This window comes from Alligator mississippiensis, chromosome 12 (genome assembly GCF_030867095.1).
Source record: "Alligator mississippiensis isolate rAllMis1 chromosome 12, rAllMis1, whole genome shotgun sequence".
Taxonomy (NCBI): domain Eukaryota; kingdom Metazoa; phylum Chordata; order Crocodylia; family Alligatoridae; genus Alligator; species Alligator mississippiensis.
The window spans coordinates 18,295,574-18,320,851 of record NC_081835.1 but is presented as its reverse complement, the minus strand read 5'-3'; the positions used below and the strand labels follow the sequence as shown (position 1 = coordinate 18,320,851).

At 48.9% G+C, this 25,278-nt stretch overlaps 1 protein-coding gene across 3 annotated transcripts in view; it reads left to right on the top strand.

Moving 5' to 3' along the window:
* PLXNA1 (plexin A1) overlaps positions 1-19,718 on the top strand; it is a 239,455-nt gene extending 219,737 nt beyond the window's left edge. For all 3 annotated transcript variants that reach the window (XM_059715601.1, XM_014605745.3, XM_059715602.1), the window contains 3 exons: positions 2,917-3,129; positions 5,801-5,951; positions 12,320-19,718. In XM_059715601.1, the coding sequence (XP_059571584.1) occupies positions 2,917-3,129; positions 5,801-5,951; positions 12,320-12,415 (460 nt within the window). In that variant the 3' untranslated portion in view covers positions 12,416-19,718. The remainder of the gene's footprint in view (positions 1-2,916; positions 3,130-5,800; positions 5,952-12,319) is intronic.
* Positions 19,719-25,278: the final 5,560 nt, after the last annotated feature.

Sequence of the window (25,278 nt, the reverse complement as noted above, 5' to 3'; positions counted from 1 at the left end):
TCCTTCACATACACCTTATACCTGGGCTTTGTGAAAAGGCCTGAGGCTTTGATGTTCCCAGCTCGCCTGGGGATAAATGGATCGTGGTTCCTAAGTCCCTTAGGTAGGTTTGCAAACCTCCGACCGTATCCTGAAATGGGCTTTCCTAATAGTGTTTGGTCATATTCTCTTCAGCCTTTTACCTCTCCAGGCATGGTGTAACAAAGCGTAATATCATACGTGCATGCTGCATAGACTAGCCTTCAGAGCCAGTCCATTAGGTTTGCTAATTACTTCCAGGAAAGGGCGGGAAGGAGGGGAGCTATTTGTGAGCTCCCAGTAAGCACGATGATGGGACTTGCACTTAGCTGCATACGGGCTTCATAACTCCAGCCCCCCTCCACATTCTTCTTTCCGCTGCCTTGCTGATTTCATCTCTCCGATCTTCTTGCTGTTACTGGCGATGGGTACGTACATTCCTGTGTCTGGCATTTGTTAAATGGCAGCCAAATTGCTTTTGTATAGTTCAGTAACTGTCGGCAATTAGCAGGGCAGGAAAAGAAACATTTTTAAATGGAGATGTGAGAGCGCAGAAACGCTTGGAACTGATTTATAACTCTGCTTGCTATATTAAAGGAAGGAGCGAAGGGGGAAGAAAAAAGCCTGGTTCCGCAGGGGCTGGGCACGCAGGCTTCTGAATACTAATGCTCACACTTATCTCAGGGCACTAATTCGATGTGTGGAGCTAATTTCTTGAGGCTGTTCCCTTCACAATTGAAATATGCACGTGCACCCGGCACCCTCATTAGGAGAGTCCTGTGGAACCAAGCGTTTGGCATCTGAGACGCAGTCATTCTCAGGGGATTTGTCCCAGGGGTTGATCTTTGAGCAGCTTATAAATGAGAGCTGGTTGTGCAGAGACTGCCCTGATGAGGTTGGTGTAGGAACCTGAATGAAAGGGAGAGTGATGTGCACATGTGCTCTGAGCAAACACTTAGTGTGTGGTACGTAGCCAGCATCTTCCTCTAGCTGTGAGCCCCCAGGAGCAATAGCTTTGTTGTCTGATATTGGAGGCAATCTTAAACTTCCTCCTATCATAAATATCCGACTCCGCTCAGCAAGCCCCACTTCACATGAACCTGCCTGTGAATTTTGTAGAATGCCATGAGGAGCATCTGCTGAGGTGGAAAATGTTATGCCCAGTTTGGCCTGAGACAGAAGGCATGCGGATAAGACACAGTCCATGGGAACAGAGCACCATCTCTCAGAATGGGAGTAAATGATTGAGCTATTTGAGAGGTGGAGGCTATTGAAGCGTCTGAGGACGAGGTGGCCAACTGACAGGGATAAAAGGATGTCCCCAGTTAGGGATCACAGGGTTGTCAACACTTCTGTCTTCTGATCAGAAGTGATTTGGGGTGGTGAGAATACCTGGGAGAAGGAAAGGGGAAACACAGTCAAAGGACTTGAAATGAGGAGAGCTCGCTTGTGACATTGGGTTGAAGAGAAAGGAAGGGAGAATCTGAGTGTTGCTCTGAACCATTGCTGATTAAAGTCAGACCCAGGTCCCCAGTCCCATACAAATTCCTTCAGACCCCCTGCTCCTTCGGAGGGGATGGTGACCTCTGTGGTAATGCATTAAAAATCCCTTCCCTGATGAACTTGCCATGAATGGGAGACCCTTGTTACCTGAAAGTTGTAGATTGTCCCCAGCCAGCAGTCTTGTCTTAGGCAGCTGCAACAGTTCAGCAGAGGAAATGCCCCTGAGGCAGAGTGAATTTGCACACGCAGAGACTCTCCAGATGTCTGGGAGCCAGCAGTGCTTCATGTTGTTGGCTCTGGTTTCTCTGGTCTTCCTGTGTCATTTCTGTTGGAGTACTGAAATAGAGCAAGGTGGGGAATCAGTGTTCTCATCTCATTAACATTTCAGACACTTCCCTGTGCCCTATTGTGATCAAGCCGAGATTTTCCAAAAAGTGCCTTGAAAATACGAGGGGGAGGTGGAGAAAGAACATGTGTCCCCCAAATAGTCCATAGCCTGCGTATCAGAGGGTCCCCTGAGATGTGGCTCTAGTCTCTGCTCTGCCTCATCTGGTTTCTTCTTTCTCTCCTCTTGGTGCTGCCCTTCTTTGTAGAAATTAAATATTCCTTGGCCCAGAGACAGAGAGAGTGGCTTTTTATGCAGACCACGGTTAGGAGCTTACCTGCAGGGTGGCAGACTTGGTTTCAGATCCCTTTTGCAGAGACATCCTGACAAACTCTGTATTCAAGCTGAGTCCCCATGATGCCAAGTTTTGACTGGGCTCCATCTTCAGCTCCATATGCTCCTGTTAAAGACACCTGGTTGTGTCTGTAGCTTCCTTGTGCGACAGACCGCAGGGTATGCAATTGTATGTCCTTATATTATACTCAGTAACCACACTGAGGCAAAATGTCTTTGACCAAAGCTACAAGATCAGCTCAGCGTCAGAGCTGCAGGGAAGCAGAGCTTGTTCCTAACAAACACTAGTGCTGGTCAGGCAGAGACGGGCTGTAGTGCTAGTGGGGTCTTTAGGAGTCTTGGACCCTCGTTTCACAGCAGGTAGATGTAGGCCCTCAAAGTATCCAGAATTTCTCATCACCCTCCTTTGAAAGTGGTGATGTGGCTGAGAAATTCCTTCCTGCTATCTGTCCTATTCTGTGCCCACCGGATAGAAATGTCCCTGAGTAGGATGGGCCTTAGGGGACAGTTCCCCAGGATCCCAGACTGCCATTGGGTCTGTAGCTGAATGGATATTTTCTCCAACCTGTTTATATTCTTGTAGGACTTGGAGAGAGGAATATGCCAAACTCTAGCTTTCCAGGATCCTGTATCAGCAGAGATCAGAGCCCTGTCTACTAGCTATTCCCTAAGGCCTGGTTTTCTGTACTGACTCCCTTCTTTCTTTCTTTCCGCAGTCTACCTCTGCGATTTTGGGTGAATGTGATTAAGAACCCCCAGTTTGTGTTTGACATTCACAAGAACAGTATTACTGATGCCTGCCTATCAGTGGTGGCTCAGACATTCATGGACTCCTGCTCAACTTCTGAGCACAAGCTAGGGAAAGACTCTCCCTCCAACAAACTACTGTACGCCAAGGACATCCCCAACTATAAGAGCTGGGTAGAAAGGTAAGTGCCCTTGGACCTGGCCTTCTCTGTGTTGTACATGTTGTATTTGGTATATGCATAACTGAAGCTTATGGACTCTCCAGTTCATATTGTGCATGCTTAGAGAGCTTGGTAAATATAATGATTTTTCTACAGATGGTCCTTAATGGGTGATGTGGTGGGGGTCCTGGGGAGTCCCTTCAGCATGCGGTCCCCAGCCGCTCTGATGTTGGACAGGCCTTTCTAGGAAGTGGCAAGCCCGAAAGAAGTGGAGCACTTTCCAGCTGCTCTAAAAGTTCCTCTGAGTGATTCATTTCTGGAGCTTGTTTTGGTTGAGTATAGGAGGCAGCAGTCCCTAATTTATGTGTTGGAGACCTGGGAATGGGCCGGATAGTTAGGTCATGTAGTTTTCCCATTTTAAAATGTGCTTGTGGTTCTTTGTCAGAGACGTTCTGACAGTTTGCATCAGGCCTTTGAAATTCAGGAAGGAGAAAGCCCCAGGGCTAGAGAAGTGCCTTTTCTTTGTCTCATGAGTACCCATTCTGGTTTTGTGGAGAGATGAATTATTGAACATTGCTGTTTCCCTTGTCTCCTTTGCACTCCTCAGTTTAGGAGTCTGCGAAACTAATCACTGAACATGGACCTGCTCAGGAAGAGCTCATACTGTTGCCAGAGCTAGACCAGACTGGGGTGAGGAGAAAAAAACAGGGCAGGCTCCCCCCAGCCTCCATCCCAGTGGGATAACAGCTTTCCTTTGCTGCTAGTTAACATAGCAAATCTTGTGATGTAGTTCTGTTCTGCAGCACAGAAAGTTCAGGGTTTAAATCTTCCTCATTTTAAAAGAAATCCAAGGAAATGAAGTAAGGTTACTAAGGTGTGTTTTAAGTAAGGTTATTAAGGTTGCAAAGTTGAGAAATGGCAGTTGCTGTTGCAGCCTTACTTTAGCCTTTTTGTGCTTCTGCTTTATAATACATTCTGTATTATCTGTTCACCTAACATTTTTCGCCAGGACCCATGCCTAATTCATTATACTGGGAGGTTGCTTATGTGGGTAAATGTAACTCTGGCATTTCCAGAGACTTGAGTGCTTGATGTTGCCACCCAAATAAGGTTCTTGCAATGTTTTTTTAGCTTGCTGTTATTCATATGGCAGCACAAGTGGGTGTGGTGCTGTGCCAGTGACTAAAAAGATGTGTTAGCTGTCCTAAGGGTCTTACAGCTTCAGTTAGACTCAAAACGCAAGGAAAATGTCAGTGCAACATAGTGGGTAGGGGAGAGAGGAAGACCATGGTCAGCACTTTCACTCTCTTGGCACAATGGACTTTTCTACAGTAAAGGTGAAGCTCACTGGTACAGGAAGCAGGGTTTTCTCAGGTTGTACTTGCTTTGAAGTTGTGACGTGAGAGATCTCAGACACTAAGGGCCACCACAGTCTCCTCACCTTCATTCCAAGTGCAAGGTTTGTGGCTTTGACCTTGCTTTTTCCAACACAAGCCTACAGTGACATTTGTATTAGGGGTGGGTGGAAAGACTTAAAAGGATTCCAAATCACTCCCCTGTCTAAGGAGACCATGAAAGAGCGAGCAGAAGACAGATGTTCCTCCCATCACTTGCTGCACTCCTGTAAGGTGTTCAGATACCATGGTGATGGGTGCAGTGCAAGAACCAATAGAGGCTAGAATAGCAGAAGAAGTCTATTTTCTGCTGAGTGCAATATTCCCATATGGGCTAAGTGGCTGTATTTCACACTTCTCATCTGCTGTATGGCTTTATGGCGTAATTGAAGTTTCTTGGGTAGATTTATCATCGCAAAACTTTGTAGAAAGAAGGTTTTGAATGAAGAGAATGTGGTTGGCTGCAACTGGCAGTTCCAATAAAAGATTTGTGTAGAATCAAGAATCAGAAGGGAAAAGGAGTCAAAAGAAATTTTAAGAGGTCATCTAGTCCAACCTGTAGGGTCATTCTTGTCTACAGCCTTCCAGACAAATGTTTGTGTACCTGCACTTAAAAACTTCCAGAGATCTGGTTTCTACAACCTCTCTGGGGAAGATGTGATCCATGTGGTGTTCAGCATAGCTGGATAAACTAAAGAACTGGATGTGAAATGTTCACAGGTGATTGCTAAATACCACCTTTGGATTTATATCGCGCAAAAGCAACCAATAGTTACCTGTTGCAGCAATTTGTGGGATTATTTGATGGAAAATCATAAAGGATTCTGGGATATGGGGTCATGGGGCAAAGTAGGAGGTTTGAGGGTCACTGAGGGCATGGCAGGAAAAAATGGATGGCTTGAGGGTGGCAAGTGGAAAATCATTGCAAGTGCCCGAGTCCTGCTGGACAGAGCACTGGATTGCTTCTCAGAAGGCCTAGGTTCAGTTCCCTGCTGTGCTGCTGGACTGTTGGAGGACCTTGGAGAGATCACTCTGTAAAATGGAGCTAATGATACTTCTTGCATAAAATGGGAAGAGTGATACTGAGCCCTTTTGCAATGTGCTTTCAGATCTACTGGCAGCATTCTAGGAGCCAGGTGTATCTATACCATCGCACCAAGACAAGAGGTGTCTTGTATTCATTCTTCAGACTGTCCATAGAGTGTTTGCAGAAGGAATTATGTAGAAGGCTGCCCCTTTCCCCTCTACCCGCACCCTGTCTCAGACATGCTGTTGTGTTTCTTCTGTCCCCTTTGTAGATATTACGCAGATATTGCTAAAATGCCAGCAATCAGCGATCAGGACATGAGCGCATACCTGGCAGAGCAGTCGCGGTTACACCTGAGCCAGTTCAACAGCATGAGTGCGCTGCACGAGATCTACTCGTACATCACCAAGTACAAGGACGAGGTAAGTCCCCAGGGGGCTGGCGTGGCTCTTAACCACGGTGTGCAAGCACTTTCCCCACACCCACGTGCCCCTTGGTATGAAATGGAGAGGAGAAGACTGGATTCATCTCATGCTAGGGACATTTTGGGACCCTAAGGTGAAGGCTGGGCTGGAATTAAGTTACCCATCCTGTGTTAAACAACTAGTACCCTATGGGGTCAAAAGCATTTGAGAGGGCATTGCCCGGTGTGTGTCTCATTCTTGGGTGCATTGGAATTGAGTTAGCAGCCAGGGTGCTGACTAGCTGTATACCCTGTAGGCTGCGTTTCTTGTGGAGACTGGGTGAATGGGCTGCTCATAAAACGGAAGGTAAGTGCCAAGGGGTGATTAGCACAGTGCAGTGGTGAGAGGCCTAGTTTCATACAACAGCTTTGCTCTTCACTCCTGGCCCTGCTATTCCAATCAGTTGCCCTCGGAACTGATCAGCACCACTCCTTGCTTTTCTCATAATGGACACGCCAGTCGGCTTTGTGAATAGCACTGGCCTCTAGCTGGTCTAGTCTTGGTTCTTTTCTTCCAAACGTTGTGACAAAGATATTGGTCTGTATCCCTATTTCTTCTAGCAAGCAGTACAGGGAAGTGCTAAATTCCTTTCCCAGTTGAGAAAGTCAGGATTTAAAATCAATTCTCCAAGGATACAAGGTTGAAATTATCATCCCAGTGTGCCTCAGCTAAATTGCTTCCTTCCCTTTTTGCTTTCATTTATTCCATAGCAGAGCAGTACCAATGAGTTTACACACATGGGATCTTGCTTGTGATCCCATAGGATATTTGGTGGAAGTGGTGCCCACTCTGGACGTTGATAAAAAGGGTTAAAAACCCAACCAATGTAATTGGTACAAATTAACTTCATAAACCACTCATCAAACACACTGTTTGCAATCCTTTTATTAAAGCAATAAAATATATAACTATTTTATATATATATGTGTGTGTGTGTAACACACAATAATATGGATTTTATCGTCCCCATAACGCTGAGTGAAAACTTTGGATTGTCATTTGTTTAGCCCATAAAATGCCTTTGCCCCAGAATGGTGCATTAACTCCTGCGTGACAGAGGGGCTTTTCTCCTCCCCAAGGGAGCCAGCCATGGGGGAGAGCATGAAGCCCATCAGCCTGCAGCCACATCGCAGGAAGAGACAAATGGAAAGGAGTAGCTAGCTCAAGGGAGTGGGATACACAGCCTTTTTCTGTAGGCAGTCTGGATTTGACTTTCATTAGTAGCTACCAAGTGGTTGTCCCTTCCTGTGAGCTGTTGGGTGACCTTCCTGAAACAAATGTGACAGGAATTCAGTGTAGTCCTTAATAGAAAAGTGCTCTCGCCACCAAACTCATTCATCCCCCTGCCGCTAGAGACAGAAGTCAAAGCATGGAGACGGAGAAATCAGGGCATGAGGCACAGGATTTGCAAAGGTTGTACAGCTTCTCCTGTTGTCTCTTCTTCCAGCTGTTGGGGATAGCCAGCAAATACCTCTGCTTGCTTGACACTAAACCTGTTAGAACTGGCCAACTGATAGGCACAGAGAGGAGGCTGGATTAGTGGGTTGGGCCCATGTCAGCAGGAGAGTGAGATGATCTCTTGAATTTTGTGGCACAGACTCGGGTGGGTTCAGACAGATTTTGGGTGCCTTCGTGTAACTGCTTATTGGTCAGGGCTTTTAACTGCATATGGGGAGAGAGGAGCTGGAGGGACAAGAGTTCTGTAAGTAAGAAGTGGACATGTGGAGGAGGTGCTCCAGCTTGCCTCAGATGACCTTTGTTTTCAGTGACTTTGTGGCTACATAGGACTCCAAACCTGGCTTGGCACGAGGGCCATTGCTTATTGCCCATGCTGGCGTGGTCTGGGTTGGCACGATGGGTCTTATACACCCAGACTGAAATGCATTGGCAAAGCTGTGCAGGGAGCTTAAGCTGTCTGAGGCTCCCTTTCATCAGCACTTAAAAGACACCTCAGTCTTAAATTAAAAATCATGTGCACACGGACCACTGTGGGGGAGTCAGGAGTGGGGGAAGTGTGATATTAATAAGCTGTTCTTTGGAGACGGAGGGTGAGTTGCCATTCTCTGTCCTTGCCAGTTAACTGTGGTCTGGCATCTGTTGAATGTTCCTCCGTAGCCCACTCTCTAAGCATCACTAGTGTGTTCACAGCTCTCAGGAACTTCTTTTATTATTCGTAATGGGATTAATAAATCGCAGCTGTTCCCTTTGTTTGTTTTCATTCATTAAGCACAATTACATGCAGCCCGATTGCACCCTCTTTGATGCGAAATGGGAGAGAATAATTTTTCCTGTTGTTCAGCGCAATAATATGCTGTCATTGGCTTTGAATGAAAATCATAATTAATTTTCATTTGGGTACTTGCATCTTCGTAATCACTGGTCCCGGCTCCTTACAGCAGGTGACAGGCATGTATCTCTCTTTATACTCTGCATGGATTTTCTTTTGCTGTGTAGTTTCCATAAAGACAACAAGATAAAAGATAATCAAATAAATACGAGGCAGGTTGTAAATCTTTCAGCACCCTCAGATTTTAGTAATATACAGCTGTCTTATCAGGAGAGGCAGTGGTGAGTTGGGTAACAGGGACTAGACAGATTCCAGTTCTCAGACTAATCCTGTTCAGTTCTGCATCAGATGACTTTAAGATGCATGGTTTTTGACTGCCAGATAAATATTTTTTTGGTTAGGTACGAAGTGCTTTGGTGTCCTCTAGAGGCTAGTCTGGTTACTGACAGGGAAGTGTCCATTGAGATCTTTAAATATACTGGATAAGACCTGAGTCTACCTGGCCCTGTGCTTTGTCTCCAGCTGTAGATTATAGCCGTCAGTCAGGGAAAAGTAAAAAGAAGTCTTTTAATGTCTCCAGATGATTATAACATGCAGCACACAAGGAGAATTACTTTTTGACCTCCAAAAGATGATGAGCTTGACACCTTGAAGCATGACATTTGTTTTCCCCTGTCCTTGAACAGAAGTACAAATGTTGCTATTAGTGACCATTAAGCTAACTAGTAAAATATCCAGCCACAGGATCTGAGCTGATAAGATGAATCAATGTAGAGTTTGGCTGATCTTTCCTGCCATCTCCTGACCAAATGCCCACAGTGTAAAAATACCTTTCTAGCCTTGGTGCAGCTGTTCAGTAGGTAGGGCACCCTCTACAGTGACCAGGACCTCAACAAAATCCCAGGATGCACAATAAAACCCCACCAAACCACAGTTCATAATCTGGGAGCAAAGTCACATGGCAAAATTAATGGGCATCACATTTAGACCCAGGAGAAGGAGCAGAGAAGTCATCCCTGGATCATGAAGTTGCACCAAAGACACGGGCTGGATGGATTTGGAAAAAGGCTAGAGGAGTCTTTAATGGCCTAACTAACTGTTGCAACTTCATCCCCACAAGATGTGAGGGAATGTCAGGGAGAAGTTTTTCTCCCTTTGCTACAGCATCTCAGCCAGGATCTGAACCTGACAGGCACAAAACACCCTCAGTGTGAAGTTGGATGCTTGACATTTTGCGGGATTGAGTCCTTGGTTGGATGCACTGCAGAAGATGCAGACCAGCTGGGCCAGACTGGCTGGTGTTACCTACCTTGAGTCAAGAAGACATGCCGAGACCCATGTCTCCGGTGTCCAGGGGTTACTGAGCCTTAGCACAGCATCTGCTTCACAGCACATCCTGTGCGCTCCATGCTAAAAACCTGCAGGGAGCTGCAGCAGCTCTTAATCAAAGGGAGCTGATTTCCCTATTAAGGAATTACCTGTAGGGCTTGCGATGGACTTTGCCTGCCTCCTAGTCAGTCTATTAATTATACAGCAGTTTGTTTCCAATTATGCAACCAGTGAAATGGTTAATTGAGTCCCCTTTGACGGACGCCTTGATATTTAATTGTAAAAAAATTTGCTCTTCCGACAACCTCACCCGCGGAGATGGGATTTCTGTCAGGTTTGTTTTTTAAATCAGCTGCTCTGTCTCTGCTGGCATAACACTCACTAAACGGGCCTCTGCCCTTTCGCCTGCTGGGGGTGGGCAGCAATGTGATTGCTTCTCTGGTAGGCTTCATTACCCACTCCCTCCTGACCCTGACTCTTGCCCTCCACCGACCAGCCTCAAGCACCCACCTCCCCATGCCTTTATTAATGGCCCAGGTCATGTAAATGCCAGGGAAGCATGTCCCTCCCATCCTCCGGCCTGTCACTGAAGCACAAGCTTGTTTAGAGAAATGAGATTTCAATGGAGAAATGTCATCGTCTGATGTTTCCAATATTGCGTGTGCGCCTCCTGCATAGCAACGAGGCCTCCCATTGATGGAGGCAGGCGGTGCCAAGGCTTCGTGCCTGAACGCCAGCCCTCCTGCAGAACCGAGTTCTTCATCTTCAATCTGCTAAGCCTTCCCCTTCCCCCCAGCCCCCCCAGCAGTTGTCACTGGCAGAAACTCTGTTTGAGATGCACTCTCGATAGCCAGGAGGCCTCGCAACTGCTGAGCCTCACTTGCAGGGATGGAGAAGCACCACTGTCACTCCTCGCACACCCAGAGCCAGTTAGTTCACCAGTGCTGCCTTAGAGTGCAGCCTCTCTCAAAAGGTCTTCCTGTACTTCCTACCTCCTGTCAGGCTGGCTACACCACCAGAGCCAGTGCCCATCTTGGGGTAGCCCTGTTTCTTCCCCTGCCTGGATCCTGGGGACACCTGCAAGTGGTGAGGCAAATGTCAGCCATTATTTCTAGGCTGGTTCCCTGGTTTCCTGTTTCCCTTCCACCGTAACAGAGGGTGTGTGCAGAGCGCTGGGGAAGAGACATCACCTATGCTGGCAGGTCCGCAGCAGCCGTTTCTTCCCCCAGATGAGCTTGTCAGCAGTGATATCCACTTCCTCCAAGTTTGAACTGCTCCCAGCTTGGATCCTAGCTGATATATTTTACCTATATCCTGAGCTCCATGAGATTGTGCTGCAATGCCACAGCAGACCAAGATGGGCACCATATGCTTTTCTGTTTGTTAATGAGGGTCTTTATTCCTGGAATTGACAGAGCTGGGCTGGATTGGTTTTCTGAACTCTGATTCATAAATGAACTGGTGGCAAATGACCTGTGGCTTGCTGCCAGCCAGTTAATAATAATAGCTTGGTGCTGGTTCTCTCTGGGATTTGGCTGAAGGTCTCAGTTAGTTCTTGTTTTACTCAAACCAGTTCACCGCACCCATTAGCGAGCCAGTTTAACTCAACTCTGAGCAGTCCCAGTTAAGACAAGTACTAGGACCAGTTCATGGTCTCAGTCACTTCCATAACTCCAGCGCCACGTCCGTGTTTGTAGTTACTCTAGGTTCACACAGTATTGCGGTCTGGCCTCAAGCACTTCGGACCGTATTCCCTAGCTGGGGAATCTTTACTGTGGCAGCAACATGGAGGCAGATATTCTCTTGATCTGTTAATGTTGAGAAGCAAAATAAAACAAAGCCCTGGAGAAGCTGTTCAGTGACGTCTCTGTTAGCCACCATGCCTTCTAATCAAGAAACCAATTCAGCAGTGTTAAATCTATTTTGTGTGCTTGTACTATTCTTTATTAATAACATTAACAATACCCGTCAAAAACCATCTGACTCGAATAGATGCGTGTAGAAAGCAAGATTTTTCAGAAGCAGCCTGCAGCTTTAGGTGCCCTATTTGAGGCATCATATAGGGGCCTGGTTTTCAAGAAGCCTTGTTCATCTGCTCTCAGACTTCTTTGGGGTATTAATAACTGGCTCCTCAGAAGTAAGGCCCTCAGAAATTTCTAGTATAGTCTGGGCTGAAATTGCTTCCTCGACAGGGCTGCCAGCAACTCTCCTCCAAGGTTGCATTGCAGGCAGATAAATCCAGCCCTTGGAACATTTTTCCTGTTTGAAACTTAAGGTTTTTTGCTTTTTTCCCCCCTCTCTATTTCCCTCTCATTGTACACCCATGCAAAATAATTTATCTCCATCCACATCAGATGTTTCCCATGTATTTTTTTTTTCACTGGTATCATGCCCTTCCCTTTGTGTTTGCACAGGCTTCTCGTTAGCTCTTTCTATATCCTCCTGTTGAGCGTTTCCTCCTTTGCCACGCTGTTGCTGTTCTCTGAACTTGCTCCATTTTGTCAGTGCTTGGGAACCAACCTGAGTTGTTTCACGACGGACTGCCAGCTCCTTCCCCTTTGACACAGTGACCTTGCTGGATCTTTGCCCCTTCACTATTCTCTCTTTTCGGGTGTCACTAGGAAACAGGTTGCAAGTAACAGTAGCACGAGATGAAGCGGATTCTCTCCTCCCTTCCTCATTCTTCCTCTTCTCTTGTCTCCCTCGATAGATTTTAGCTGCTTTAGAGAAGGACGAACAGGCACGGAGGCAACGGCTGAGGAGTAAGCTGGAGCAGGCAATTGACACAATGGCCCTAAGCAGCTGAAAAGGCCGAGGCAGCCCTGATGACTACCCGAGCAGTGCAGACTACAGGAGAGGGCCAGCCAGCGGCAGCAGCAGCAGCATACTTTGGGTCCAGCGCCAAATGGACACGCGGAGCCTGCCGCGTCTCGAGACACTTACCATAAACCAACCAGGCCACCTACCACCGTACCAACCACAATCCAACCCGAACGACCCAGAGACCTTTCTAAAGGAGCAATGTAGGGAGCAGTGTGATGGAGCCGAGACCCATGTGGTGTGGCGGCGCCCCCCAGCGGAGCTGCTCCTCCTGTGAGCACGCTCCAGATCGAAAGGCTGGAGGCTCGGGGCAGCCACGCTAACTTCTAGGACAATGTTTTTATGTTCTTGTTTTGGGTGGCAGGAGGGTGGGTGGGCTTCGGGTTTTACTGTACTTGACTTGCTTCCCTTCCACCACCCCCGCTCTTTACCCAGTCCCTTCCCTCTCCTCTCTTTCTCTATCTCTCTCTCTGTCTCTCTCTCTCTTTCTCTCTGGCCTTCCGCCATTAGTGTTAACTGCTATATTTGCACAATTTACACAAGATAGACAACATTTTTAATTTAAAAAAAGAAAGTATAACAAAAAAGGGGGGGTGGGGAGGCTGGGTCTGGGGAAGGTCTGGGGCAGAAAGGTTCTAAATTTTGCAACAAACTAACAAAACAACAACAAAAAAAAGCTTTTGGAGAAAAAGAAAAGAAATCCAAGGGCCGATACAGGGAGGTTCGGGGTGGAGGACGGGAGACCAGGAAGTGGGAGCAGTCCTGTGAGCTTTGATATTTCATAAGATTTTGTCCTGTGCCATGTTTTATTTGAATGTTGTTTAGTGCAAGGAAAAAAAAGAAACAAAAAAACCAAACAAACAAAAAAAAATAACCGTTTTGTTAGCTGGATAGATGCTCTAATTTAAATGCTGCTTAAATGGTGTCTGAGGTAACCATCCGAGATGAGAAAGACCAGAATGGAGGGGCACCCCGGCCTGTTTCCCTAGGGAGTGTGCTGTTGGAGGGGGTTTCAGAGGGAGGAGCAGCATGGTGTCAGTGTCCTCCTCGTTTCCTTTCTTCACGTTGCTGTTTCTGTCTGGGGAGGGAAGAAGCCAATTATTTATCCTGAGAGCTCTGTCCAGCTAAGCTGTTTCCCCATCGGGAGCTTGTACTCCGTCTTTCCCTGTGAAAGAAGAGGGTCCCATCTGCATTCTCCACCCCAAAGGAAGCCCTCAGCAGACCTACTGGGCCAGCAGCCATTGCCAATGCACCTCTCATCTGTGCCTCTCCAGTGCTCTGGCTCCAGGTCAAGGAGGTTAATGCTTTGGAAGATAGAGGTCATGGGCTGCCCAGGTGGACAGGGAGCAAAGGTCTTTCAAAAGCCAGGGCAAAGGGAGAGTCAGGAAGGGTTTTGTTCATCTTGGCCATGTTTTCCTCCTTTGAGAAGGTTCACTCCTTACGTCCCTCTCACGTTCCTGGGGTGCTGAATATCTCGACAGAGCCTGCCGATCCCACCTTCCTCTAGAGCAGCCTTCATGAAGCTACGGTAAAGCTTCTGACTCGCACTTCAGCCTCTGCGCCCGGAGAGCTCTCCCAGCACCATCCTGCCAGGTCCCCCTTTCAGAGCGGTGAGAGGCATTAGTCAAATACACTCGCTCTTTAACAAGGAGCAAGATCTGAGGCACGAGGAGCTGTCATCCTGCTGCTCTGCCGATAACGAAGCCCTAACCTGCTGCAGCCTCATAGTCCAATTAGAAGCAGTTTTGACAGGAGCAACATCAACGGATTTGTTTCAGGTTAGGTCAAACAGATCCCAGGCATGGAAAGGGGGGTGGAGAAGCCTGGAATTTTGACTGAGTGGTAAAAGCCTTTTCTCCACCCCCCCCCTCCCCCCCCCCCGTCATCTTTTTTGTGCTGACTTAAGGGAAGGGCTCAGATCCCCAAGGGAAAAGTTTAGATCATTATTTCCTTGCAGAAGTCTTTAAAAGGCCTGCAGTGCCAAATAATGCTGTACTTTCTAGCTGCGTGAGCTCCAGAGCAGCTCCCTGGGGTAGAGGAGGGGATGCTGTCATGAGCAGTGAGCATGAAAACCAAATTCAGGGCAAACAGGGAAGGGCGTCTCCTTAGAGGTCCTGACCTGGTTTCCCTGAATTCTAGGCCATTTCTGATCCCAGCTGCTCAGGATCTGTTGGCACAAAAGGTCGTAGAGGCTTCTGTAGACTAAGCAGGTAGATGTACTTCCCCAAGTATAAATTTACCTAAATGGGGGGCAGACTGGCCTGCCTCTCTCTCTAATCCTTTCCCCTAAGCCTAGGAACAGATGGTTAGGAAGGGGTGTGGTTGGGTGGAGGATGATTGTTATATCTGTGTTCACTGCTTACCCAGAGGCGGTGGGAGTTTTTCCAACCGAGCGCTCAGAGGCACTGGTGATGGGTATTATAGAAGGACCTTCCAGTAAAGGATCAGGAGGCGGCGTGGAAGGGGGAGGTAGGAGGGACTGCGAAGTTTCTGCAGTGGCTTCTATGATGCTTCTGAATAATCTTGCTCTGTATGTTGGTGGTTTACGCAGCTCCTATCTCCTTTGTATGTATGCAGTATATACCCTACCCCTACCTGTTCTCTGCCTCACGGGAATCACTGCAGCACAGTTGGAAATAGCTCAGGTACTCAACAGGGCTGATTCTCGGCACCCTTAACGAGAAAGGAGTGTCTTAGCCAGCATCTGCAAGTATCCCCCAGCCTTTGGTAGCTAGCCAGCTGAGAACGAGGTGCGGAGGCAAAATCTTCCCAGGTAGACTCCCCCAGGCACCCTGTGGAGCCAGACCCAGCCAGGGATGACTCGCTTCCCAGACCTTACCTTTCTCCTCCTTTCTCATTCTTCCTTCCTCTCTCGCACCATGTCCCTCCCTCCCTTCCCCTTCCGTTCTGTCTTTCGGGGAGATCTCTGCCTTCTCTCATTTCACAGCAAACCCAGGCCTCCGTCTCCTGGAAGCCTCCACTTGAAATGTCCAAGCCTCTGTATCAAGAAACGTACGCACCGAGGCGCAGCCCAGGTTCGGAGCAGGTGACCGCAACCTTCCACAAACTATGAAATGGTTTTTCTTTTCCGTACCAAGAATCTGTTTTTGCAGCCTGGGCTGAGAATGGAGCCAAACTACGCCAGAGATGGGCTACTGCAAAAAGACAAAATATCAGCCCAGTTTCTATTTGTTCCCTTAGATCATGAGTGTGGGGGGTGGGGGAATAATGAAGATTTTAATTAAAGAAAAGTGTGTATATATATATATGTGGTTACAATCTAATTGTTGTGCCCCAGTGGGGTGCTGTATAGTTAACTGAAGGAGAATCAAACCAATATAAATATGACATGGATTTACACAGCCAGTGGAAAATACCAAATGGTCTGGAAAAAATTTCCAAGCATTTCTCACCAAGCAGAACAATCTTTTGAAGTCTGCACATCTCTAATTATGTTGTAATTCTGTTTTTTCTTTTTTTTTTTTAATTAAAGAGGAGAAGCAGCTGATGATTTAAGGAGAAAAAACAAAAGCAACAAAATAATAGTAATAAAAAAAAAAAAATCCCAAACCTACAAATCCTGAGCTGTCTCCAGAGTTGTGGGACCCGTGAGCTGTTGCATGACTGTGCTAGATTTTAGTCTGAGTTGATCTTTTTAAGAAACAAAAAACGAGCAAAAAAAAAAAAAAAAAAAAAGGAAAAAAAGAAACCCTGCAAGTGTTGAATACTAGAGGTTTGTTTAGACCCGGTTTGTTTGGTTCTTGTTTTTTAATTTTGGAATTAATTTGTCACTTTCTTGTCAGAAAACAATAGATTTGACTTCAGTGGTTTACTTCTTACAAAATGGTACTCAAAGAGCCTTAAAGGACAGCTGTGTGTCAGCAGGCCCCAAAACAGTGGTTACTGCTCTCTCACTTGCTCTCTGGGGATCCTCTTTAGCTATAGCAGAGGGAAGAAATCTGCCGGTGGAGCTGTATCATGGGCCGTGCAATGTTCCCCCGGGGGGTACTTCAGATAATTGAAAGCCAGATCCTCAGCGAGTTGGAAACAGTGACTCTGCTGACTGCCACGGCACTGAGGACCTGATATTTAACATCTAGGATGTTTTGAAAAGAGATTCAGGGACCACATTGACCTAATATTTTTCCTTTTCTCCATCCTGTTTGGTTGAGCCTGGATTGTCGGCACGTTCAAGGACAGTTCAGCCAACCTCACTAGGGGTTTCTACCCACCGCTCTGGCACATGGTCAGTACTGATCCATCTGATGAAAGGGGCACTTCTTGCAGAGAGGTTGCTTTATCATCCTTTTCCCCCACAGTGACTCAAATCAGTAGCCAGTTGTAGAAGGCATGTCTAAAAACAACTGGTCTTGCACTGGCCGCCCTTGAATGATGTTCAGAAAGCGGAAGGGTTCACTTCGTGGGTTTCCACAGGCTCCAATCTTGTGTCAGCCTCTGCTGTGTCCTTCAGGAGGAGATTTTGGGCCCCAGCTGCTGCTCCCAGGAGAAAAAGGCCTCCACACGTGTCCAAAGGCAGTTCCTTTACACTGAAGAGTGCTGGGGTGCAATGGCAGAAATACTCCCCCAAGAAAAAAATCCCTGTTCATACCCTCTCTCCAGTTCCCAGAGGGAGGGGCTGGTTTTCAAGGGCTAAGGGCATACTGGATCCATAGTGTGTGTACTCACACTTCTGGTATGTGTGAGGGCCTAGTTGGAAAAGCTGCTGCTCACTTGTGTGCTCAGGCTAGGTGCCCAGACATACACATTTCCCTGTGCAAATCTGTGCACTTGTGTCATGGCAAACCAGGCCTCAAAGCTTTGTGAGGGCACTTTCTAGGCTATAACCGGGTTGCTCGTGTTCTTTGGTGGGGCAGAAAGCATGTGAATCTCCATGCTCTGAGCCAGCTTCAAATTCACCCTATGCAGGGGGTGCCCTGGGCCTGGATTTTGCTTCAGCTGCTGTAGAGGGGCAGAGGAAGTGGGACAGCAGTAAAACCTAGATTTCAATCTGGAAGTTCAGGTCCAGGCCTCTCTTGGAAAAGGAGGGACTCTGGAAAAGAGCTGGGATAGAGGGAGGGGAAGCTGAGTGAGAAGCTTGCTGTGTTCTTGTTGCATAGCAGTGCGTTAACCTACCCATGTATTTTGCCATGCCCCTGTTTCTCCTAAGCACAAAATAGTGCGGGTAGGAGCCTTTCTCCTTTCCTGTTGGCCTGTCTGAGTCGGCCAACTTCCCCATGCCCTTATGCAAGACTTGAATTAGTGACACCGATAAACTGGGCAGGAAGAATAACCAGCTGACAAGGAAAGGAGATGGGGCTCTTCAGTGTGGGATTGTCATAGTAGGGAGGAAACAATCTGATGTTTAACATGGAGATGGTGTGGATCCAGGATTTCCCAAATGGAGGTATGGAAGCAGCAACCTGCACTGCAGGGTGGTTGCACCCCCTGCTCCCAGCCTCCGCCCCCACCAGAGCGGGTAGACCGTGCCATGGGAGCCCCAGGGACTTTGAGCAGGAAAGGGAAGGAAGTGGGTATTTTTACCTGATTTGGGGACTTTACAGAGGCATACACCTCTCCCTTGCTTGTGCCCCCGCAACTCCCTTGCCTGCCACTGCTGCTTTCTTGACTGTTCAGAGGCTGGGCCCAGCTGGGGAGGGGTCACAGGCCACAGTGTGGTGGGAGAGTTGTTCCCCCCACCCTGCCTAGTCCCCTAGGAGCAGGCAGGGGAAGGGGAGCCCCCCATATCCCCAGCTGCTGTCCCTTCTGCAGCTGAGCCCAGCCCCCCCACAGGCAGGAAGGGCTCTGGTGCTTCCCCCCCCCCCAAGTAGGGAAAGCAGCAGGCTGGAGAGGGGGGAAAGATGAGAGGAGGGCTGTGCCTCTGAGCGGGAAGGGAGAGGGGGTTTTTACCTGCTTTAGGGACTTCAAAAAGTGCCCAGAGGCTTCCATGGGGCAGTCCAATCCAAAGGGGTGCATTCATGCCACTGCAACCCCTCTGGATCTGCCCCTGCACAGAGTGACATATATTGATGGTTGGACTCTCATAAACACCTTGTCTGCTTTCTGTCACTGCATGAGCAGGTGTCACCCTCTCAGCCCCAGCACTGATGGGACATGTCCAGGATTCCTCATTGAGTATCATGCCAGGCCCAGAAACAGGTGCAGTGCCCAGCGCAGAGAAGTCTCTTCCTTCTTCCCCTCCTCACTCTTCTCCTGTGGCATTTCTGGCAGGAGCTTGCAGATTCTTGTCATTTTTTTCCACCGAAGGCCCCCCAGCCCGTGGCTGCCAGCAGGTCCATTACAGTCTACTTACTGCTGTTCCCAGCTGCTGGGGGTGCTGAACGGTGTCTCCGTGCCTGGGTACTTGTTTGAATACTCTCCGTTGACTCCTGAGTTTTCTGGTGCTACTCTTAACCGTTCGTGTCTAACGCCAAAGGTGCTTCATCATGCTCAGGCTTCTGCCTGGCACCTCAACCCTTTCTTCTGGCCTTCAAAACTGAGCCACAGTCAATGCAGGGTCCAGGGGACAGCGGCAGTGAGGCAGAGATCTACTGACTTGGTGAATGGATCTTTGTTCTCATCCTGCTGAAAATGAAAAGAGGCCAGGAAAAGCCTACTCCAACCCCAGGTGCCCAGAAGCCTTCTCCCAGAGCTGAAGCTTGGGCCCTTAACTCCATGAGGGGACAGACCAGACAATGTAGACGATAGCTGCCCCTGTGCTCGAGCTCCCACTCTTTGGTCAGGTCTTTCTGTACTTGCTGCTGCTGTTAGGGAGTTAGACCATAGGAAACAATCCTGCACTGACCAGGAATGGGAGTGACTGCACAGGCCAACAGGTCGGGTCCTTCTCCAGTCTCCTCTGGTTCAGGACAACATTCTTGCACTTCCATTTTCATTTGGCATTAGATTTTAAAAGCAACCATCCTTCAGAAGTGCCCCTTACACCAAATGCCTCTCCGTGGCCCCCCATCCACTCAGCTCCTTGGGGCAGTGGTCTCATTCTGCCTTCTTTTGGAAGGAGCCAACTTGCAATTAGCTGTCCTTTAAGAAAACGGGAGAACTCCCCTCCCCTCCCCAACAAAACCAACAAAAAGCTGAGAATTTACAAGTCAACTCCAGAGTCCTGATAACTTTACATGATTGTTTCAGACTTGAAGCAACTGGCCAGTGTGTGGCTGGTCAACGGCCTTCGGTCGTGTAAATATCCTGCTATTTCCTATTTTAATGTTCTTCAGATTTAGTACTTGTAAATAAACACGCGCATCAAGGAGAGATTAAACATTTTTGCTAAATGGGGTGTCTCGCTTGTGTTTGTGAACCTTGGTTTGGAGTGGGTGAGGAGCAGGGGATCTGGGTGTGGGCAGTACCTCACTCTTTCCACCCGTTCCTGCCATGCTACCATGGTGGGTGCTGAGTTCCATGATGGGCCCTAGGAAATCTGGTCCCCCTTGCTCTTGCTCTTCCCCTGGCATGTATTTCCACCTCTCCTTTGCTCCCACCTGACTGGCAAGCACCCCAGGAAAGCACCCTGAATTCCAGGCCAGCAAGAGGAGTCTTCATCATCCAGGGGCTATTGCAGGAAGGTGGGGATATGTATCTGTCACATCTTCCCTTTGTCTTTTGACCCTTGGTGTTTGTACAAGACTGATCTCCTGGGGCTCTAAGACAAGCTTGTGTCATGTGAAGGGCATTACCTTTGCTGCCTCAAACCTTGATCTTCAGCTTGATGCAAGTTCCTGAGCAGAAGGAGGTCTGGAATCTCAAAGGTAAGAGCCAAAGGGGCTGGAAGGTCTTGTCTTCTGGGGTCCTTTAGTTAACCCAGAACAAATCCCTATGAAGAGTAATAAGAGTCTTGTCAGAGGTGAAGAGTCTTGTCACCTGCTTCAAGCCATCCAGGGCAATGGCTCTGGCTCCTGGAGTTCAGGATGAACAGCTGGGACAGGCTCTTTCTCCTTCATACCAGCTATGCTGCAATGGGGGGTTGGTGTTATTTTTGGGTTTTTTATCATGGAAAATCAGAGCTCCCCCTGCCCCCTTTGCTTGCCAGGATGCAGCTGTGCCACCCCACTGCTTTGTGGTACTGAGCAGCCCTAATATGCTAGTGCGCTGCCTATACCATTGCCCCTCACTCCCCACCCACAGCCCCTCCAGCCCTGCTGGTGCCCTTCATTTCCCACCCACATCCCCCCTCAGCCCTGCTGAAGGGGGCCCCCAGCTGCCAGGGCTATGGGGCCGGGGCCAGGGACCTAGGTGCACAGCCCCCTGCTCTCTGCAGCAGCGCCCAAGCCCTGGTTGCTGCCTGCAGGAGGCTGTAGCTACTGTGGTATAGCAGAGCACGAAGCTTGGCTGCCCCTTTTCCATGGGTGGCATGGCTGGAGCGGGGCTGAGGGGGGGTGGGAGGGAGCCGATGCAGGCTACTTGCTGCAGGCTTGCGGCTCCCCCTGGGGCTTCCGCAGCCCAGCAGGTAGGACCTGGCGTGGCAGAGCAGAGTGGGGCCAGGCAGGGAAGCTCAATACTGCCATCACAAGCCGCATGCTGCTGTGGTGATGTGCCCTCTGCTCACTTGGCATCAGCAAAGGGCACAGCTCTGCACTGCCACCCTGGATGCTGCCAGGTAGGCATGGGGGCACTTTGCCATGGTGGTGTGGCTGCTGGTGGTGGCACAAAGCTTCCCCCCCCACTTTGCTCTGCCACACCGGGTCCCACTCACTGGGCCACGGACACCTGGGGGAATCTGGGAGGCATGTGTCCCCCATACCTCCCCCAGGAGTGTGCACAGTGGTGGATATCCAGCCTCCTGCTGCCCTGGGCAGGCAGCAGCCCCAGCCCTAGCTCTACCCAACTCTCTCCCTCCCTCACTATGGGGGCTTCAATTCCCTCACCACTGCCTCCACTGCCACCACCAGACTTACCTGCGGGAGCTGCTCTCCAGGATGCCTGGTGGCCACATGCATGCGCATGCATAGCAAATGGAAAACCTGGATCCCTGCTCATCAACTAGGAGTGCTGCTGTTTTCTGCATCGTGTCCCTGATGGCAGCTTGTTCCTTTCTGGTTTGTGCATTCAGGGTGTTAGGTCTCTGTTGTGTCAGAATTGACAGTATTATGTAGAATTTACATTATGGTTTGTATGGGATGGTTTGGATAGGGATGGCCCTGCCTCAGGCAGGGGTTAGAGTACACGACCTCTGGAGGTCCCTTCCAGGCCTTCTAGTTGCCTTGCAGCTCATTAGGAATGCCTAGCTGTGCTCAGGGCTTTGCATCCATGGAGCTCAAAGTGCTTCACAAAGGCGGGTGGGATCACTTCCTGCCACTTTACAGAAGGGGAAACGGAGGCACTGAATGGGGCAGGGACTCATCCGGCAGGGCAATGGCAGATCTGCAAATAGAAATCGGGTGTCCCAGCTCCCCATGTAGTGCATTTCATTACACACTGGTGTCTCCTGCCCCATGGAGTTTACTTAGCCTGAGTCCTGAGGTACAGCTGTCTTCAGAGCCTTTGCCAGTCCTCTCTGCTCAGCTCCACCCCTCTGCCTGCCCAGGAGCCCCTCCACTCCATCTCCCTGCTCTCCTTCCCCCTCTTGCTGGAGTGAGCTTAGCCATGGAGGGGTGGGTGCAGAGGTGCAGGTGCAGAGACATGGGTGGACCTAAGATCTTGAAAAGGGGGGGGGGGGGTGCATCTAGTACAAGGCAACATCACATACAGTGCAACACATCTTGATCTCCAGTTAAAAAGAAACTACAAGCTGTCCAAACAAGCTAAGGGCCTAGAACTGTACTATTTAGCAAATACAAGCATAACTATGGAATGTACATTATTTGCTATATCACATAGTAGATGTGCAAAAAACCCCCTGCAACACATTAGGTAAAAAGAATCAAAAGGTGCTGCTTAAGTGTTTTTGTTGTCATTAGAATTAAATGTGTGGTTCAGATTCACAAAACAAAACCTAGCCTTCTTGAGCCTCTTGACAGAGCGTCCAATGCTTCACTGAAGTTATGTCCATTCCTAAGTTGATGTTCACCTGAATTAACATCTTCATGCCTGAGTTTAATGTTTTTAGCTAGACTTAGTTCCAGTTTCACAGCCCTGCAGACTGTTTTTATGTAACCAGGAGCAGCTCAGAAACAGCAGAATTGCAGAATACAAGCTAGCTTAATTGGTAGAACCATTAAAAACCATGGAGTTTAGAAAGGATCAGGTATATTATACTAAGACATGATTTCCCCACTGCTGACTGAATAGAAATGCCACTGCTGCTGCCAAGTAGTTGATTTTAAACTTTGGGTGGACTGGGAATCAAAAGGGAGCAGGAATGTGACTGCTTCACTGCACCCCCTGCATCTTCCCCTGCACAGAGAAGCCTATGTTTGCCTGTCCCACAATGCGACAGCCCTGCTCACCAGACACCGGCCCAGACTGAACCAGTGCGGGGCTCCTCTTTGTGCCTGGCACCTCACACACAAGGCTCTGGGACTGAGAGGCTGACAAGCTCAGTGGCAGCCCTAGAATTGGTCAGCTCCCAATGGCACCACCTCCCTCACCCCCAGCCCACAAGCTTCAGGGCAAGGATGCAGGATAGGGGGCACTTGGGAGAAGAAGCAAGTTGGGTGAGTGGAGACGTTTCCTCTGTGGTCACCCCAGGTCTGTGCATTCACTATGATCCAGGAATGGGCACGGGGTGGTACAAGGTGCAACGGGCCCCAAGTTTTTATTGTGCCGATGGAAGGAAGCAACGTTACCCAGTGCGGTGGGTTGCAAACTGGCTGTGCCTTCCCTGTGCCTGGAGTCCTTCTCAACAGGCCGTGACCCTGACAGACAGGCCGCAACGGGTGGGATGGGAGCAGCTGGGCTGGATTCCAGATGGGTCTCCCTCTCCCCTCATCCCTCCTTTCTTTCTCCACAGATTTGGATATAACCCATTTCCCTATGGCCACCCCCAAGACAACCTAGATGATCAGTGATTACTAGCCCACCTGGCCATTTAGAGGGGGGCAGTCTAAATGAAACCCTGTATCTGGGCCCAGTGCCATGCTTTGCAAAGTCCATTCTAGTCTGTACCTCTGGATCCAGCTTGCAAACAGATCTGCCCAAGGATGAGGCCAAGGTGGGAGGGTTGGGGGCAGGACAGCTTGATGGTGCTCAATTGATCCTTTCTGTCTCTAATGGGCCTGCTTTTCCAAAGGTGGTTTTATTAAATTATTTTAAACGGTTTGATTTCACTCTCCGCCTTTCAAAGCTCCCATGGCTTTTGATCAGATGCGGAGGAAATAAATCAATTATATCAAGAGAGAAAGAAAAAAGAGGTAAATAATTGGCCAGGTTCACCGTGCGGTTACCAAGTGCTGGGATCAAAAGAAGCCAATCAAGCCCCTTCACAGGGAGGGTGGGCACAAGGTGCAGCACATTGTAATGCTTCTCTCTGCAGCTATTTTCTCCTGTTTTTAGCTGTTGCCCTTTTGCATTTGTTTTCTTCTCTGATCTGTGCTACTGAGGCTGTTCCTCTGTCCCCCTGCTGCATTTCCTGCATCTGCCATGGCTCCGGCTAATGTCTGTTCTACTTGCCCATGACCCGATTATTTCTCCTTTCCTTCCCCGTCCCACTTGCCTTTGGCTAAAGCTTTCTCTCTCTTTTGGACTGCTCCCTCAGAGCTCAGCCAGGGCTGTTCCCTCTTCCCTCCTCCTTCATTAGGTTTAGTCCAGGCTTCCTTCTCTTCTGTCCTTCTCTATCAAGGCTATTTCTGTGCTCTCCCTTTGCTGCACCTGGCTTTTGCCAACACTGTTCTAACAAGCTTTAGCCAATGGCTATGCCTGTCCCCTTGGCTCTGCCTGGCCTAACTGCTGCTCATTTCATGTGCTTATTCTTTTATCTCAGATTACAAGGGCAACTCCCCTTTGCCTATGGCCTAATTAGCAAGAACCTAACAAGGGGTGGAAACGGCTTTCCCTGGAGAAGTGCTCAACCATTAGTAACATGCACTGATTGCATTTCAAATGTATTGTTTGTGAAGAGGCTCTTTTAGAAGAAAAAAATCTGCTCTTTCCAGAAGGAGATCTAGGTTAATGTGACAAACTACTCATCAATCAACAGCCCCTACGTAGGCTACACCTGGTACAGAGGAGGGATGCATCCTGGAGGCTGAAGGAAAGGGAAGGATGACTGAAGAACGTGGTGGACAACATGGTGTTCATATGCAGACTGGCACCTCATCAGGGAGGACCAGTCCCAAAACCTTTTCCATCAAAGGTATCGGCCCCCGGCACTTATCTCTGGTAGGGCGAGCCACGCTGGAGACAATCAGGCACATTGAGTTAGGGTGTTGTGGGGGTGTCTGGGTAGAATCAGCTGAACTGTATCCAGTATGAGGCACAGCAGCCCACACATTTTCTAGGCTGTGCACTTCATTCCCATGCCCTTCACATGGCACTGGCTCCTTATTCAGGCCTTGAAATATCTGAATGTCTCAATCTTGGGCTTTCAAGTGCAGCAACATCTTGAAATCCCCTTTCAGGAGTGGCCAATTTAAAGACCTCCATGAGTGACTGGTGACTCCTGAATCTGGGGGGGCACCCGCAGAAGCTGCCGACACTGTCGGGGGGGAACCAGCCCTACCAACAGCATCTGTGTCAGCTGTCGGGGGGGCGCTGGCTCTGCCGGGGGGGTACATGCACCCCTGTGCTCCCCCTATCAGTCACCTATGAAGACCTCCTTTCCATTTGCACCCTACTCAGACAGCCAAGACCAACAGGTAAGCTGTGGCTGATGGAGACCACAATTAGACCCTCAAGCACTGAGATCAGAACAGAGCTGTGGCTTGGGCTTACCCCTCCCTGCCATCAAGAAGAGTCTTG